This window comes from Podarcis muralis, chromosome 8 (genome assembly GCF_964188315.1).
Source record: "Podarcis muralis chromosome 8, rPodMur119.hap1.1, whole genome shotgun sequence".
In the NCBI taxonomy this organism is placed as follows: Eukaryota; Metazoa; Chordata; class Lepidosauria; order Squamata; family Lacertidae; genus Podarcis; species Podarcis muralis.
In genome coordinates this window covers 1,038,943-1,057,406 of record NC_135662.1, presented here as the reverse complement: position 1 = coordinate 1,057,406, position 18,464 = coordinate 1,038,943, and the positions used below count along the sequence as shown (strand labels likewise).

At 52.1% G+C, this 18,464-nt stretch overlaps 1 protein-coding gene across 1 annotated transcript; it reads left to right on the top strand.

Moving 5' to 3' along the window:
• The first annotated feature begins 570 nt into the window (after positions 1-570).
• LOC114600134 (riboflavin transporter 2-like) lies at positions 571-11,423 on the top strand. The gene is made up of 4 exons (XM_028735949.2): positions 571-705; positions 5,676-6,694; positions 8,101-8,224; positions 9,992-11,423. The coding sequence occupies exons 2-4, from the start codon at positions 5,727-5,729 to the stop codon at positions 10,202-10,204; spliced, it is 1,305 nt and encodes a 434-aa protein (XP_028591782.2). The 5' UTR covers positions 571-705; positions 5,676-5,726; the 3' UTR covers positions 10,205-11,423.
• The last annotated feature ends 7,041 nt before the right edge of the window (positions 11,424-18,464 follow it).

The following is an 18,464-nucleotide window of genomic DNA, read 5'->3' as shown; positions in this document are numbered from 1 at the left end:
AGTCACGGACTCCTCGTTAAAACTGTGTTTATGGAAGACCATCTTACTCGGCTACAAAGGAAAGAAGAAGGCATGCCTAAGACCATCATCAGAGCCCTGCTGGATCAGGCCAATGGCCCATCTAGTCCAGCACCCTGTTCTCACAATGGCTGAATGAGCAGTTGCCTGTGGGAAACCTGCAAGCTCAGCATTCGAGCACAGGAGCAACTCTCCCCTCCTGTGGTTTCCAAGAAGCAGTATTCTGAACCATCTCTGCCTCCAACGGACTACTACCCAGTGTGGCCAGTAGCCGCGTACAGTCTCATCCTCCATGAATTTGTCTAACCCCCTTTGGAAGCCTGTGGCAGGGAGTTCCATAGTCGATTCATGCGCTGCCCTGAATATTCCCGCATTCAGCTTCCATTGAATGTTAGGGGAGAGGGAAGGGAACTTCTCCCTGTCCGCTGCCTCCGGGCCATTCATCGCTTTCTAACCTCCTGCCTCTACTCCAAGCCAAGGAGCCCCAAAGGCTGCAACCTTTCCCTGTCCGCCACGCCCCCCGGGAAGGCAGGGTGTGACATCTGCAAGCTGACAGATGTGGCAGATCTGTGGTGGGAAGGAGGAAGGCCATCATGTGCTCCTTCTGCTCAGCTCCGCTCGGCTCAGTGGAGCAGGGAGCCCCAGGGGCCAGGAGGAGAAGGAGGAGGATGAGCCTCCCTTGAGCAGGTAGGAGGTCAGCCTGGGGGGTGCTGGGGGGGGGGGTCTGGACGCACACTGCAGGTGGTAACAGCGAGGGGAGGGAGAGGCTTGGGGTAAATGCGGGGGCAATCTGGCAGCCTCTGTGCCCCTTCTGTTTGGGGAGGGTTGTTTTAACCCTCCTCACCTGCCGGAGAGCTTCTCCACCTTTTCCTCCTCCAGCCCCCCAGAAGTTAAATTTCTACAAAATGCAGTTTCGCAATGTTCCCTTCTTTAGCCATTCCCTGTAATGATTGATTCGGCATTCTTGAGTCAGGAGCTGGGGAAAAGGTTATGGGTAGTTTACTTAGACTCACGGCTTCAGAAGGCAAGCCAACAAACAGACGGAGCCAGGATGGCGCCTTCCCTGAACCACAGAATTGCAGAGTTGGGAGGGACCCCCCCCCTTAATGGTTCCATGGAATTCAGGGTGACCCTCTGGTTTCAGAGCAAAGGAGTTCCAAGTCCACAAAGGCGTCCCCCCTGGTGGGGGGGACAGAGACACAAGGTGGATGGGTTTATTAGCGGCATGAGTCAGAGTTGCTCTTTAAGGTAAAGGGACCCCTGACCATTAGGTCCAGTTGCAGATGACTCTGGGGTTGTGGCGCTCATCTCACTTTATTGGCTGAGGGAGCCGGCGTACAGCTTCCGGGTCATGTGGCCAGCATGACTAAGCCGCTTCTGGCAAACCAGAGCAGCGCACGGAAACGCTGTTTACCTTCCCGCTGGAGTGGTACTTATTTATCTACTTGCACTTTGACGTGCTTTCGAACTGCTAGGTGGGCAGGAGCAGGGACTGAGCAATGGGAGCTCACCCCATCACGGGGATTTGAACCACCAACCTTCCGATCGGCAAGTCTTAGGCTCTGTTTTAACCCACAGCGCCACCTGCGTCCCTGTTGCTCTTTAGCCACACCTTAATTCCCAGGCGGAGGGGTCCTGGGTCTTAACTTGATGGCAATTTCCCTGCCTGGAGAAATCATGGGCTCCCCCGACCACCAGATGGGGTTGGGGCCCTCAGCTGTCACTCACTGCCAGGGGGAAATAATCTCTGCCATTCCCCACCAGCACTTGGCTCTGTGTGTGTTTTTGTGTCTACATCAGTTTTCATAGAATCTTAGAGTTGGAAGGGACACTAAAGGCCATCTAGTCCCACCCCCTGCAATGCAGGAATCTAATTTCTCTGTTCTTTTTTCTGTCACAGTTGTGGGGAAGCTATTGAGAAAAATTGAAATTGAAAATTCAAAACAAAACGCTTCAGCGATGCAATTTAACTCCCCATCCATCCCTGAAGGCAGTGGGGCTTGCCTTTCATTAGGGAAGCAGTCCAAGGCTGCTGAGGGGTCTACTCTGTGCAGACAGTAATGCCCTGGACTGGGCCAGGAGGTGGGGGGGGGGCAAATGGCATCTTCTACCTTTTAAAGAAAGTAAGGTAAGAAGACAGTGGAAGACAGGAGTGCCTGGCGTGGTCCAAGGGGTCACGAAGAGTCGGACACGACTAAACAACATGGTAAGAAAGAAGAAATAGAAAAGGTGAGAGCAGCAGTGACAGTTCTTAATATCCAATAAACTAGGAGGCAGCTCCTGGAGCATCAACAGGTGGTGGTTTTTTGGGGGGGGGTCAGAACTACTTCTGTCCTTGCTGTCTGCCTCTTTGTCCACCTCCACCCCCAAATCCTTCCTCCCCCAAAAATTATTCATTTTATTATACAACTAAACAACACAAACAGAAAAACAAATAATACAATGTCTTATCCTTATTTTTTCTAAACATTGTTAGGTGAGCTTCCCCAAGTCCCCCCATCTGATTTTCATCCCACCCCCAAATCCTACCTACGTTTCCTCCTCCCTCAAGGTTCCCCCATAGCTTCAGTCTCTGCCCCAGGTTGCAGCAGGACCCCTTTTGCAGAGTGCAACAATTCTCCTCTTTGGGAGGGGCAGGGACAGTTTAAAATGAGGCCCCGATGTGGAAAAAGTGGCGGGACTTTGCCCCTTCCTGGCCAAGTCCAAAGACTGTGTCTGCAAGAGGAGGAGGAAGAGGCGGCTGCCTGAGAGCTCGATGGAGAGGAGGTTAAAGCCTAATTGTGCCAGGCTCCACAAGCACGGTGCCCCTTTGCCCTTTAGCCTGTGGCCGACCCAGGACAGGGAGAGTCCTGGCCAAGAGCAGGAGAGATGGGAGGTATGGAGATTGTCCCTGGACAGAACCAGTCTCCAAAACTCCCTTCAGTGCACATTTAAACATGGATCTCCCTAATTTACGCCTTTCAAACAATAAGGGAATCAAAACACATCTAGCTTTCGAAATCTGCATTTCTCTGAATTTTGCAGTGCAGTTCACCAGCCACATAATATGTGCAAAAATGCATATATTGGGGAGAAGTGTCGATAATGACATACATGCTAGTGAAAGCAGCATAATTTTAGGGGAAATTGTGTAATTCGGGCAATGTTGCATACTAATATGCCCATTAGGAGAAATTTCTACTAGAAAGCTGGTGAATTTTCATGAGGACCATAGCTGTCAACCTTCCCTTTTTGTGGGAAATTCCCTTATTCCAGCGCCGTTTCCTGCTGCTATCCCGGATGGTTAGATATCCCGTAGACTGTCCCCGGGACAGGGGAGGCTGCTGATCCCTTATTTTCAAATCTGAAAATTGACAGCTGTGATGAGGACCTTTTAAAGAAATTGAAAACTGATGTGGAAATGTGGAGACCGAAACTCGAGGGTGGAAAAGCGAGAAACCAAGAGAAACTGAAGTTGGCAGATTTGCCTCTCCCTGCCCCCCAGCAACACCTTGGGGGATTTGCTCCCCAGACCCTGAAAGGCTTCTTTCTGCTGGAGGAGACAGACTGGTGGATTCTACCTGGGTAGCAGCCGGAGCAAGCCTGACCCACACATACTCTCTGCTTGCTTCTTGCTTCACAGGGAGATTCACCTGCAGCACAGGCTGCCTCAAGCCCAAGGCTCCTCCGACACTTCTGCTTTGTGTCACCCGAAAGGAGAGCCTGAGAAAAAAGCAGGCGGACGAGTCAGACCGACAGAAGGGGTGCAAGCAGCAGCAACAAGGATCTCGGGATCGTCCGTGATCACAAGCCCAACACGAGTCAGCTGTGTGATGCTGGAGGGAGGGAAAGCTCAGGGGAGAATCGTCTTGGGGGGTGGGCCCAGGAGAGGCCTGCTGTTGCCCTCAGCTCCTGCCTGGGGGCTTCCCTTACAGCAGGGATCGTCACCCTGTTCAGACCCACTTTTAACCCAGACATTCATTGGGGAGCTGCTTCTTAATCCTTTGCTATACATCTGCATGGTGGTCGTGCTCCTGTTGTGACCCAGCTTGAGTTTGGCCCCACAGTGACATGGGGGGCATCTCATTCTCTGCTGGGAGGGGAGTGGGGCCTGGGCCAGATGTGCCCCCTTTGGCCTGACCCAGCTGCTGCAGCTGGGCTTCTCTGATGCTCCCCAAGGCCACTTCCAGAACCATTTATCCGGATGTGGCTGGTGGTCTGTTGAGCGCCTGGTCTGATTTATTAGCAGGGAGCTGAGCTGGCCTTGGCACAAGCAAGGGGGCATTTTCCTGTTCCTTTGTTGCGTAAAAGCGCCAAAGGAACTTTAACCATGCAACCGGATTCAGCTGAGACGGACTTGAATCCCAACCCAGACTAGTCTGGAAGGACCACAAATATTTGAACCCCTTTGCCTGAATGGCTCCCGGAAGCAGCACCCACCCCCAACACCTGCAACTGTGAAGCCTGCAGCCCAAACCCACCTCTCAAAAACGGAGGCGGATTGGCAGAGGGAGTCACCCGTTGGCTTGCCCACCAGACAAGGCCAGGCATTCACTCAGACCCCAGGGAATCTCAGGGCATTAACCACGTTAACCGTGCAGTTAACCTGTGGAACTCCCTGCCACAGGAGGGAGTGATGGCCACCAATTTGAATGGCTTTAAAAGAGGATGAGACAAATGATGAAAAGAGGGCTATTGATGGCTCCTAGCCAAATGGCTCTGCTCTGTCTCCACAGTCGGAGGCAGCAATGCTTGCTGGAAAAGGCTCTTGTGCTGGGGTCCTGTTTGCGGGTTTCATTTGGGGCATCTGTCGGCCCCCGTGAGAACCAGGTGGGCCCCTGGCCTGATCCATCAGCCTCTCCTTATGCCCTTCTCTTCTTTTCTTTTTTTTAATAATTTTTTTATTCATTATTCATTTTCGTTCATTACATACATCTCAAATTCTTAACGTTTGCTATATATTCCTCCCTCCCTCCCCTCCACGACTTCCCTCAACTTGCGTTTCTGGTTTGTTTCTATTTTCACCCGCTTTGCTATCTCTCCACAGAAAAAGTTATTACTAACATCACATCAAACCTTAAAAACATAAAAATAAAATTAAATACATCATCTTATTTCACTATCTTCCAAATATTTTCTGATGCTAATATTGTGGATGTTTATTTAAATCCTGCCATCAAGTCTATTGCCTTTCTTTGTTTCTGCAAATATAATATGAATGGTTCCCAATCTTGTTCAAAGTCTCTGTCGCCTTTTTCTCTTAGTCTTCCTGTCATTTTTGCCAGTTCTGCATAGTTCATCAACTTCTCTTGCCATTGTTCTTTAGTTGGTATTTCTCCAGTCTTCCAATTTTGTGCAATCAGCATTTTTGCTGCTGTAGTGACATACACAAATAAAGTCCTCATTTCTTTTGGTATGTCTTGACCTAAAATACCTAACAAAAAGGCTTCTGGTTTTTTTACAAAAGTTATTTTCAACATTTTCTTCAATTCATTATATATCATTTCCCAGTAGGATTTTACCTTTTTGCAATCCCACCACATATGATAGAATGTACCTTCTGTTTCACATCTCCAACACTTTTTCTTTTTGTTTTTATACATTTTTGACAATTTAACCGGTGATAAATACCATCTGCTCTTCTCTCCTTAATCCACTGCCTCCTTTTACTCTTCCAGAAGCGGCCGGCAGCTGCCAACTCGCCTCCCCCTGACCCTCCCGCCACAGCGATGAGCTTGGTGGTGCACGCCCTGGTCTGCCTGCTGGGCACCGGCTCTTGGGTGGCCATCAACGGCATGTGGGTGGAGCTGCCCCTCATCGTGCCCAGCGCCCCGGAGGGCTGGTTCCTGCCGTCCTGCCTGACCGTCATCACCCAGCTGGCCAACGTGGGGCCCCTGGCCGTCACCCTGGCGCACCGATTCCTCCCGGGGCGGCTCAGCGAAGTGGGCGTCATCTACACCATCCTCTCCCTCGGCTCCCTGGCCTGCCTGCTGCTGGCCTTCTTCTGGGGGGAGACCAGCGTGGTGGGCGGCTCCCCCCGGAGTGTGGCCCTCCTCAGCCTCTTCTTCCTCCTGGCCCTGGTGGACTGCACCTCCTCCGTCACCTTCCTGCCCTACATGCAGAGGCTGCGGGCACCCTACCTCAGCACCTACTTCGTGGGCGAGGGGCTGAGCGGCCTCCTGCCAGGGCTGGTGGCGCTGGGCCAGGGGGTGGGCACACTCCGCTGTGTCAACGGGAGCCAGCAGGGCAACGGCACAGGCCTGCGGGCAGAGTACCAGCCGGCCCGCTTCTCCGCCACCGCCTTCTTCCTCTTCCTCTGTGCCATGACGGCCTGTTGCCTGGCTTCCTTCCTCCTCCTCAACCACCTGCCAGCCGCCAGGCGGGAGCAGGCCAAGGAAAAGTACCGGGTGCGAGTCCAGATGGAGGTGGCGGGCGGCGGGCGCGCCACGGTGGAGGAGCGGCCCAGGCTCAGCGACCCCGCGGGCAGCCTCTTCGGATCCGGAACCTACTCCTGGCCCCAGGTAGCCTACATCTTTGGGCTGCTGGGCTGGGTGAACGCCCTGACCAACGGCGTCCTCCCTGCAGTGCAGTCCTACTCCTGCCTGCCCTATGGAAACACCACGTACCACCTCTCCGCCACCCTGGCTGCCTTGGCCAACCCCCTGGCCTGCCTCCTGGGGATGTACCTGCCCAGCAGGTGAGTGGGCTGCTGGGAAGGGGGCAGAAGGCACACGCAGGGCCCTTGGCTGGGGTCAGTTCAGAATATGTGCAGATGGTCTGGCTGAGTCAGGGCTTGCGCTGTCAATGGAGGGGTGTGGGGCAGATCTCCCAGATTTCCTAGAATTGGAAGGGACCCCAGGAGTCATCTAGTCCAACCCCTTACAATGCAGGAATTGCAGCAAAAGAATCCCTAATCCAGAAGCCACCCAGCTTCTCCAACAAAGGAGAACTCCGCCACCTTCCGAGGCAGTCCGTTCCACTGTCTAATAATAATAATAATTATAATTATAATAATTGTAATAATTTATTATTTATGCCCTGCCCATCTGGCTGGGTTTCCCCAGCCATTCTGGACAGCTTCCAACACAATATTAAAATACAGTAATGCCTCAAACATTAAAAGCTTCCCTGAACAGGGCTGCCTTCAGATGTCTTCTAAAAGTCTGGTAGTTGTTGTTCTCTTTGACATCTAATGGGAGGGCGTTCCACAGGGCGGGCGCCACTACCGAGAAGGCCCTCTGCCTAGTTCCCTGTAACTTCCCTTCTCACAGTGAGGGAACTACCAGAAGGCCCTCGGCGCTGGATCTCAGTGTCCGGGCTGAACGATGGGGGTGGAGACGCTCCTTCAGATATACTGGACCGAGGCCGTTTAGGGCTTTCAAGGTCAGCACCAACACTTTGAATTGTGCTCAGAAACGTAATGGGTTTCTTATGGTCAGAAAGTTCTTCCTGACATTTAGTCAGAATCTCCTCCCTTGCGATTTGACTGCGTCGGTTCGGGTCCTGTCCTGTCCTCTGGAGCAGCAGAGAACAAGCTGGCCCCATCTGCTGAGTGGCAGCCCTATAGAAGTTTGAAGGTGGCACTCAGGTCACCTCTCTCGCCCTTCCGCCTTCTCTTCATGCCCTTTGCATGCCCGCTTGGGGTCTGTGGGGATGGAAGACATTTTTCAACAAGAAATGTCACCAGTAACGGAGCTGGCCCAGCAAGGGTGGCTGGCATTAAGGCAGAGTGCCCAGATTGGCTCCAGCACCAAATTCCTCAATCATCCCGAATTGAGCAGCACATCCCAGAAATACAGAAGCCGTCCCAGGTCCCGAATGGACCCCAGAATGTCCTGTTTTGGGGTCCCATGTTCTTGCGGGATCCGGCTGACTCATGCAAGAGCATGAGACCAAAAAACGAGCACCTCTGTTTTGATCAGAGGGGGGTTGGAGGGAATGCAGCCCCCCAGCAGAGGTGCCACTAAACCTGGAGAGGGCAGGATGCCCTGCTGCTAAGCCTGGCGGCCTCCACCAGACCAGGGGTGTTGGGAGGGTCCTGAGCTGGGGTCCTGAGCCATTTCTCTCCCCCTCGCTCTCCCCGACTTCTTTCCACACCCCCAGATCCTTGATGCTCATGGGAGTCTTGTCCCTGGCCGGATCCCTGTTTGCTTGCTACATCATGGCCATGGCGGTGCTCAGCCCTTGCCCTCTCCTGCTGCATGGATCCCATGGAGTCGTCCTCATTGTAAGTATGAGGGGACAGGATAAGGCCCTTGCACCCTTCCTCCCTCTTCAGCTTCCTCAGGCACTCAGAGCCAACGCCTTCCTCTACCGTCTCCCAAATCAGATGCCAAGTTGCCTCACCATGGAATACACACACACACACACACACACATCGGAAGTCAGGCCTGCTCCACCAGTCCAGCATCAGCAAGCAAGCAAGTACAGGAGGAGCCAGGAAAGTGGGCAGGGGGAGAGAAACCCCCACCTCTCGTTTATTATGGGACATCTAAACAAATGTAACTATATTTATATAGCTATATCCTTCTTTTTAGGGACGCGGGTGGCGCTGTGGGTTAAACCACAGAGCCTAGGGCTTACCAATCAGAAGGTCGGCAGTTCGAATCCCCGTGACGGGTTGAGCTCCCATTGCTCGGTCCCTACTCCTGCCCACCTAGCAGTTCGAAAGCACCTCAAAGTGCAAGTAGATAAATAGGTACCGCTCTGGCAGGAAGGTAAACGGTGTTTCCGTGCGCTGCTCTGGTTCACCAGAAGCGGCTTAGTCATGCTGGCCACGTGACCCGGAAGCTGTACACCAGCTCCCTTGGCCAATAAAGCGAGATGAGTGCCACAACCCCAGAGTCTCCACAACTGGACCTAATGGTCAGGGGTCCCTTTACCTTTACCTTTTTATCCTTTTCTATTACTTTCAGGACAGCTCACAGAAACAGAGCAATAAGAATTATAAAACCAACATACAGTGGTACCTTGGTTCTCAAACTTAATCCGTTCCAGAAGTCCGTTCCAAAACCAAAGCGTTCCAAACCCAAGGAACACTTTCCCATATAAAGTAATGCAAAACGGATTAATCCGTTCCAGGCTGTTAAAAACAACCCCTAAAACAGCAAACTGAACATGAATATTACTATCTAACGAGACCATTGATCCATAAAATGAAAGCAATAAACAATGTACTGCAGTCACACAATCAATCAATAAGTAGCTGTACTGGGTTCCACACTGTCATGAGAACAAAAGAAACAGAGCCACAAAAACACAAAATCCCAAGCAAAAACAGACAGACCTCAGCATATCACTCAAAACGGAGCATGTTCAGCTTCTGAAAAAAGTTCATAAACCAGAACACTTACTTCCGGGTTTGCAGTGTTTGGGTTCCAAGTTGCTTGAGTACCAAGGTACCACTGTATTAAGGAAAATATTTTAGCCAGCTGAACTGGCAGAAGGCATAGGTTGGCAGACATATCTAATGGGCTCCCATGAACTGACAGCAGTGGATCTTTGGGGTCTCCGTCAGGGAGCCCTTGTTAATCAAGGAAGCAGCAGGATCAATAAATCAATAAAGCAGCAGAACCTTAAAACCAGGTGAGGTTTTAAGAGTCCAGGAGGGCGAAGAGGTCCTCGCCTGAGAGTCCAGGGTGTCACAACCAAAAAGGCCCTCCCTCCAGGCACTACCAGGCACATGACCTCATTGGGTGAGGGGCACCCAGGGAAAGACCCCTGGCAGCTGCTTTGGAGGCGGGCAGCTTCATGTAAGAAAAGGCAGCGCTTGATATCATGGAGACCAGCGCCCTCTTCTCCCCAGTGCGGACTGTCAGAGCCCCTAGGGATCAGTCATGCACATGAGCTAACACCTGAAGGTGGCCCAATGTCAGGGTGCTTCAGTGAACCTGCATTTGGTGGCCTTGAGACCCTGTGCCTTCACCCACTGCTCATCGATGGGGCACCCAGAGGCCCTTGGCCACCCCCTGCTGATGCTTGGCTTCCTTTGCAGATCCTGTGCTGGGTGCTCTTCGTCGGCCTTCTCTCCTACGTCAAGCTGATGATCGGGGTGGTCTTGCGGGATGAGGGGCACAGCGCCCTGGTCTGGTGCGGGGCGATGGTGCAGCTGGGCTCCATGGTGGGCGCCCTCCTCATGTTCCCCTTGGTCAACGTCTACAACCTCTTCCACTCCGGAGACCCTTGCAACACCAGCTGCCCTGTCTAGAGGGGTCTCAGAGGCCCACGACTTTATGAGCCAAGGAGGGTCGCGCAATCTCAACAACCCAGAGGGAACTTGGAACCCAGTGCCTAGAACCCTGCACAGCTGCATCAGGTTGGGTGGACCTGCGACACAGTGCTTGGGACCTGGGGAGATGCTACAACTGCACCCACCCCCATGATGGTTGCAACGGCTGTGTGGAAATGTGCTTGCGCAAGTGTCATGGGCACAGATGGTGCAACGTTTGCAGTTCATGGCAAATGGCATCAAGAGCTGCCCCTGCTGAGCCAACTCATGCGCAAGAGCAGAGAAACGAAGGTCTCCACTGGGCAGCTGGACCAACTGCTGCTGCCACATTCTAGGCCAGGGAGGCCACTTTCCTTGCCCTGACACCAGACAGGACATGGGGACCAAGCATTCCTGAACTACAGGTCGTCTCTATCGCTTGTGCAAATCTGTGAATTACATTTTCACTGTCTTTTATTTTTCCAGTTTGTTGGAGGCTCTGCTGTTCTAACATACCACTTGGACTGAAAATGACTAAGCACCCATCTGCAAAAGCTGACCCCCAAACCCTTAGGGTCCAACATGGGTTCAGATAACTCATTGCCCTGTTTGCGTGTCATGGGCAGCCCCACTTAATGGTTTAGCATCAGTGCCCCTTTCTGGGCTGCTTCTTTCCTCTTCACTCACACTAGGAGGCAACAATCCACGGTCCCTGGGATGGCCTTATGCTTGGATCGGGAACTGTCCTTTGTTTTGCTCCAGCAAACCACAGTCTGCAACGTTACGGATTCTGGTTTGTTTGGAAAGAAACATGCAGGTCACGCTAAGCCAGAGATGGTGGTTTGTTGCATGAACCAGGGAGAGCAAAAGGGGTGAGATTAATTATGCACACTAAGCAAAGGTTTCTGGCAGGGGTGGGACACCTGTGTTGCCCCCCTTATATTGTTGGACTCCCACCAGCCTCAGCAGGCATGGCCAATGGTCAGGGGTGGGGGTGGGAGTGCTGATCCAACAACATCTGGAGGGTACAATGCGATGTGTGGACATGGGCTTCTCGGTGCCTCTGTTGGCAAAGCAGCAACTTCTCCAACTGCTCAGAATCCCGAAGCTATTATCCCCCCCCCTTTTAATTTCCAAGGCATTGCAGATGCTGCTTTGAAACAAATCAACATCACGTTTTCTTTTGAAATAAAGAGCAGAAGGCTGACAGTTTAGACAAGGTGTCCCAGTGTTGCCTGACTTCGTTTTCGTACCAAAGGCAAGTTGTTTTTCTTATCCATCTTAACTGATGGTTTTATTTCTCCTCCTCACTGTTCAGCATACACACCCCGTGGCATTATGAGCACATCCATAACCATTTCTCTATTATTTCTAATAGTAGTAATAATAATCCTCCTATATGTTAGGAGGAAGCAAAATAGGATCCGGCTGAATCTCATAACCTCAGACTCATGACTTGGTGCCACTCAAAATAGTCCTGTGTTACCAACAGGGCAGGAGGGCCTGGCCTGCTCTGGTCCAGGGGGTCACGAAGAGACAGACACGACTAAACGACTAAACAACAACCAACACAGCATCGACCCAACCAACTCCCACATGACAAAGAACATACCCTTTTCCTGGAAAATACAACCCATGTGGTACCTGACATGGGGTAGCAAAAGAGATTCCCTGTGCTCAGGGCCGGATTGAGGTTGGATGAGGTCCTAAGCTACTGACGGTAATGGGGCCCTTTATATGTCCAGCTTTCCTTGGTCAACAACAAATTGCCCCTGTTTGTTGCGTTCTGCAGGCTAGCAGGTGGGGCCCATTACTTACATCATAGGAGCCTACACAACACAACACAAAACACAAAACACTGTTGCTGTATGTAGGTTTTATTTTATTTGTTTTATATTTTGGAAATGTACATGCTGGTTTTTTCCCTTTAATTTTTTTTTGGGGGGGCCCAAGAGAGTGGGACCCTAAGCTATAGCTTGTTTAGCTTATACATAAATCTGGCACTGTCTGTGTTGTATTTAGCAGAACCTGCAGATCGAAAGAGATCTGAAATTCAATTTCCTCCAGAAATGTAGAGCCCAGCCGCCATCTGCAATGCCTCACAGAGCTCCCAGGGGGCAGCAGAACCCCCCAAAAAGACACAGCCAGGCACCCAGAAAGATGTGTGCAGGGGGGGACACATTCCAGGCAGCAGGACTCAAGAGAGAAGGGAGGCAGCGTCGCTGGCAAGAGCGCTGAGTGTGCCCATTGTCCTGTGTGGGCTGTGCCACCCGCCCTCTAGAAATGACCCCCCTCTTGCCTTCCATAATCACTGGAATTAAAAGTGGGGGGGGGACTGGGAGGCAAGGCCTCCTCCTGCCTCTCAGTGGCAGCGGCTCGCAGGTGGTTGGGTTTAATTTCACACTGTGAAAACTCCTCCAGCAGATCCAAGCACTCTCACCTGGCGACACCAGCAGATCCATGCGCAGCAACGGTGCTCAGTTCACAGGAAGCTGTGCAAAGGGACTGTGTTTGTTTCCCAAGAGCCTGAATTCCCACAAGGACAACGCAAAGTCTTGTGGCACTTTGAAAACTTCCAAGTCCTCTCTGGCTTAAGGACGGCAGCAGGAAGTGGGCCGTAGTCCACAAACGCTTCTGCCACCATATGTGTTAGCCTTCAAGGTCTCACAAAGACTCTTCATCATTGCTCTAGCAAAGCTAACGTGGTTTTGCTCCCCCTCAAGAAACTGGGTTCACACCTGCCTGGGCTGTCTTCCATAAACACAGTTTTAACAATGAGTCTGTAAGTGACTGTGGAGGCCAGTTCTGGATCCACACGTCCTTCCGCAGTGGGGACATTGGTTTCTGGGCAGGAGATGATCATGGTGTGGATTTGCCAAGCGTGCCTTCCTCTCAGCACGTTTCTTCCTTGAGTCCTGAGTTTGAGTGTCTTCAAAGCCCACAACACTTTTGGTCAAGGCTGTTCTCCAATTGGAGTGCTCACCAGACAATGTTTCCCAGTTGTCAGTGTTTATACAGTGGTACCTCGGGTTAAGTACTTAATTCATTCCGGAGGTCTGTTCTTAACTTGAAACTGTTCTTAACCTGAAGCACCACTTTAGCTAATGGGGCCTCCTGATGCTGCTGCCGCGCCGCCGGAGCACGATTTCTGTTCTCATCCTGAAGCAAAGTTCTTAACCTGAGGTAATATTTCTGGGTTAGCGGAGTGTGTAACCTGAAGCGTATGTAACCCGAGGTACCACTGTATAATAACTGTTCTGTATAATAACTGTACTACATTTCTTTAGATTTGCCTTGAGATAGCCTTTAAACCTCTTTTGTTGACCACCAGCATTACGCTTTCCATTTTTAAGTTTGGAATAGAGTAGTTGCTTGGAAGACGATCATCAGGCATCTACACAACATGACCAGTCCAACGAAGCTGATGTTGAAGAATCATCACTTTGACACTGGTGATTTTTGCTTCTTCCAGTACACTGGCATTAGTTCACCTGTCTTCCCAAGTGATGTGTAACAATTTTCAGAGACACCGTTGATGTAATCTTTCAAGGAATTGGAGATGGTGTTTATAAGTGGTCCATGTTTCACAAGCATATAGTAATGTCGGTAGTACAATAGATTTGTAAACAAGCATTTTGGTTTCCCTGCGAATGTCCTGGTCCTCAAACACTCTGCACTTCAATCAGGAGAAAGCCGCACTCACAGAGCTCAGGTGATGCTGGATTTTGGCATCAGTGTTGGCCCTTGTGGAAAGATAACTGCCCAGGTAGGAGAAGTGACCGACATTTTCCAACATTACACCATTGAGTTGGATTTGTGATGCTGCAGAGGGGTTATTTTGTACTTGTTGGTGCAGCACTTTGGGTTTTTTTGGTGTTGAGCGATAGTCCAAGCTTTTCGTAAGCTTCTGCGAAGATATTTAGGATGATTTGGAGGTCATCCTCTGAGTGTGCACACACTAAGTTGTCATGATGGAAGTTATGGTAACCTTACTCTTTGCCTTCAGCCTGCTCTAATCTGAGGCACCCCTCACCCCAATCCAGGTGGGGCATTCCCTACCCCCATGTTGGAGGGGTCCCCTTGGTAGTTTTGCAGGAACCAGTCCCCAAAACCTTCCTAATGCAACATTGAAATATGAGCTTTGGAGTCTCTGCTTCCCACAGACAACCTGCGTGCAGATGGATTGTGTGAACAGTCCCTCCCGCTTTTGCTGCCCTTGAGTTGAGGTCCAGAGAAGCCCCTTCCTCTGCCTTTGGGTCCAGGCAGGAGGGTCACTCAAGCAGCCGCTGCTGCCGGTCCACTCCCTTCTGGGCCAGAGCACTGGAAGAGACTTCAAGGCTGGCTGGCAAGCTGGCCTGTCATTATGAGGACGTCGGCTGTGGCGCTGCCTCCAGAGCCCCCCTGAGCCCCACACTCTCTGGAGGCCCCAGAGCCCAATCGCCCTCTGCAATCTCCTGAGCCACCCCTCCTGGAGACCCTTTCATCTGGGAACAAAAGCGCATTGAGCCCGGAGCAAAGAGCCCCTTGTTCTGCCAGGCCCAGGGAGGTGGGGGGAAGAATGCCAGGAGGGAGGGGCTGCCGCCCTTCGCAGACATCCAGGCTACACCTGCCTGCTCAGGAGATTAAAAGCCCCCCCTTCCTGACCCCTGGGGGGCATCCGTGGCCTACCTGGGCGCAAAGAGGGGGAGCCAACTACACAACTGCTTAGAGCAGAAAGGTTTCAGGAGGGAGTTTGTTGCGGATTTACTGGAGCATCTCCAACCTGGCGCCCTCTGGGCGTTTTGGACTACAACTCCCACGAGCCCCAGTCAGGATGTGGGAGCTGTAGTCTGAAACCTCTGCAGGGCGCCCAGTCAAGGAAGACTGTGCTATTGCCATCTTTTAATGTCAAGAAGCCCAGCTGTACCCCCAGAGACAACTAACCTGGTGAGACACATGCTTCAGGCCTGCAAGATGCCTGCGTTGACAATCACAGGACTGTAGGTCTGGAAAGGACCTCAAGGGTCATCTAGTCCAACCCCCTGCAATGCAGGAATATTTTGCCCAACACGGGGCTCAAACCTGCGACCCTGAGGTTAAGAGTCTCATGCTCAATATACAATGAGTTGAAGAAAATGTTCCAATTAACATTTGTAAAAAAAGCCTGAAGCATTCTTGTTAGGGATTGTGGGAAAAGTCCTGCCAAGGAAATTGAAAAACATCTTTACGTATGTGACAATGGCGGCAAGAGTCTTAATAGCATAAGGGTGAAAGAATGAAGAAATCCCGACGAAAGAACTGTGGCAAGAGAAACTGATGGACTACGCAGAATTGGCGAAATTGAGGCACAAACTGCGCGATAAGGACAACTGACTTTAAAGATGAATGGGAACCGTTTACAAAGTATTTAAAGAAACAACAAATTGAGCTGGACTCCTTGGCAGGTTTTGAATAAACATACACAACTTTATTATTGGTAACATAAAGATAGTTAAATTAAGGATCTTTACAATTTTATAATATGCGGAGATTAACATGTGCTGAAAAACCAGAGAGAGGAGCTGAGGGAAGTTGGGGGGGGGGTTCTGGTTTGGGGAGGGAGGAGGGGGAAATAGGGGGGTGGATGAGGATGATATGTTTTTGATAAATTGTTATGTTGAAATTCTTAATAAAAAATTTTTTAAAAAGAGAATCTCATGCTCGACCGACTAAGTTACCCCAGGCATTTGGTGAGGGGCAGGGGCGGGCGGGTGCCACCCGTTTGCCCCCGCAGCTCTCCTCTGCTCAGAGGTCGCCCTCCCGCCCCAGATTGGTGTGGCGCATGCAGGGGTCCTGCTGGCAGCCTCCCCTCGCCTTCCTCCCCATGGCTCGCTCCGGGCTTGGCTCTGCTCAGCTGGGACCCCGGAGGCGCCCGGAATGCGCGCTGCCTCTTTGCGCGCTGCCCCGCCGCCCGCCAGCAGCCCAGCTCAGGTGCGGCGGGGCTTCTGGCGCAGCTGGCCCCCTTCATCCCTTTCCCCGCCTGGAGCCAGGTGCCAGAAGCCCCGTCCCGGAGGGCCAGGCCCCGGGGACTCCCTGGAGCCCGCGCACATGGCTGCAGGCGAGAGCTGATCCCGGGGAAGGCTTTACGAGCCGACGGGGAGCCTGGCGGCGGCCTTTCATGCGCCCCAGCTTGGTTGCCGGCCAGCTGCCGGGCCGGGGTCTGCACAGTGTTCTCCAGGCAGGTGGGAGGGGGGGGGGAGCAGGAAACCCCCACCCCCAGCAGCTTCTCACTCCTTCGGCTGCATTGTCCGGGGGCCAAATTTCCAGGTTCCTAAGCATGACTTCTCCTTCCTCCAAGCCCTTTGTCGCCAGAGATGCACATCAAAGACTGCTGCTCCCTGTTCAAGAATCAGGGCAGTCGCCTTAGTAAGGCCGCCTGGACTAAGGCCTGACACAGCCAACTGGAAGGGTTCGCAAGTCATCTAGTCCATCCCCCCTGCAGTGTAGGAATCCTTTGCTCGAGGCGGGCTTGATCCCATGAGATTACAAGTCTCATGCTCTGCCAAGCTGTAGCTAAGTTTCCTGCATTGCAGGGTGTTGACTAGATGACCCCAGGGGTGTCTCTCTAACTCTACAATTTTGCTAATTCTAACATTCTCTCTCTCTCTCTCTCTCTCTCTCTCACTCACTCACACACACACACACACACACACACCCTGCTTTGGTTCCACACTCCCATCAGTCTTCCATCCAGTGGGGATCTGCATTTAGCACCACTTTAAAAAGGCACCTGGAACCTCTCCATTCTGAAGGAGATCAGCCCTGAGTGCTCACTGGAAGGACAGATCCTGAAGCTGAGGCTCCAGTACTTTGGCCACCTCAGGAGAAGAGAAGACTCCCTGGAAAAGACCCTGATGTTGGGAAAGATGGAGGGCACAAGGAGAAGGGGACGACAGAGGACCAGATGGTGGGACAGTGTTCTCGAAGAGAACAACATGAGTTTGACCAAACTGCGGGAGGCAGTGGAAGACAGGAGGGCCTGGTGTGCTCTGGTCCAGGGGGTCACGAAGAGGTGGACACGACTAAAGGACTAAACAACAACCCTCCTGCTTGCCAAGGATAATTGCGATCAACTCCCTCCCGGAAAACTCTGTCCCCACTGTGGAAGGACGTGTGGATCCGGAATTGGCCTCCACAGTCACTTACGGACTCACAGTTAAAACCGTGTTCATGGAAGACAATCTTACTCAGCTATGAGGAAGCCAAGGAACAATTGGTGGTGCAATTTAAGGCTCCAGATTCCTTCTCAGTCCCTCTGATGCCACTGCTGTTACAAGCAGATACTTGTGATGGCTTCAGGTCATATATGGCTCTGTTTTTACTGAAGATGTGAGCTGCTTTATGGAGTGTGTGCTCAGAAGGCAAATTATAAATCTTTTAAATAAATACAATAACATTTTATTTTAAAAGCATGCCATCCCACACCTGCTCCCTCTGTTTGGGGCTCAGTTCAGGTTTGGTCTGGCTTCCACAAGGAGAGGAGTGGGCCAGCAGTGAGATGGGCAACAAAGCTCCAGGGGCCAGTTGCATCGAGTTCCTGGCCCCGTTCAGGGGACCCCTTGGGCAGCCAGCCCTTTCCCCCTCTGGGGAGATTGGGGGCTCCCCCTTCTGAGGAGGAAGAGGCAGGGAGACGGAGTGTGTCCAGCCCCCACCCCTCGCTTCAGACCCTCTTTGGAGGACAGGGACCTGGCAGAAGACGCTGGCAGTGGGTGGGGGAGCTGGCACAGGAGCAGCCCGGGTGCCAGGGGCCACTGCAGCTGCCTCAGTCCCCCCCCCCCGGGGAGGCACACAGTCAGAGCAGCCCTTGCAACCGGATCCAGCCCCACAGGCCCTGTGTCACCCCTGAGAAAGCCTTTAATCCAGGAGAGCCGAGAGAGGCCCCGAACAAAAGCGCATTGAGATGCTCCACAGCCACAAAGGGAGCTTTGTTCTGGCGCTGGCACCTTCCGCATTGCTGGGGGGGTGGGCTGGAGAGGTGTATCTGGCTGGGGGGGGCATGGGGGGCTTCATCTGCTCAGGCAATCAGGAGGGAGGACCCCAGGCCTGGACCGTCCTGGCAGGTTCTTCCTACAGTCATGGCTTGGGGGTGGGTGGATAGATAGATAGATAGATAGATAGATAGATAGATAGATAGATAGATAGATAGACAGACAGACAGACAGACAGACAGTGTACAGATAATCCATAATCAGAGCAAAGTTATTCTCTGTAGTCTTTGCACCCTCACTCCTTTGCCGATCCC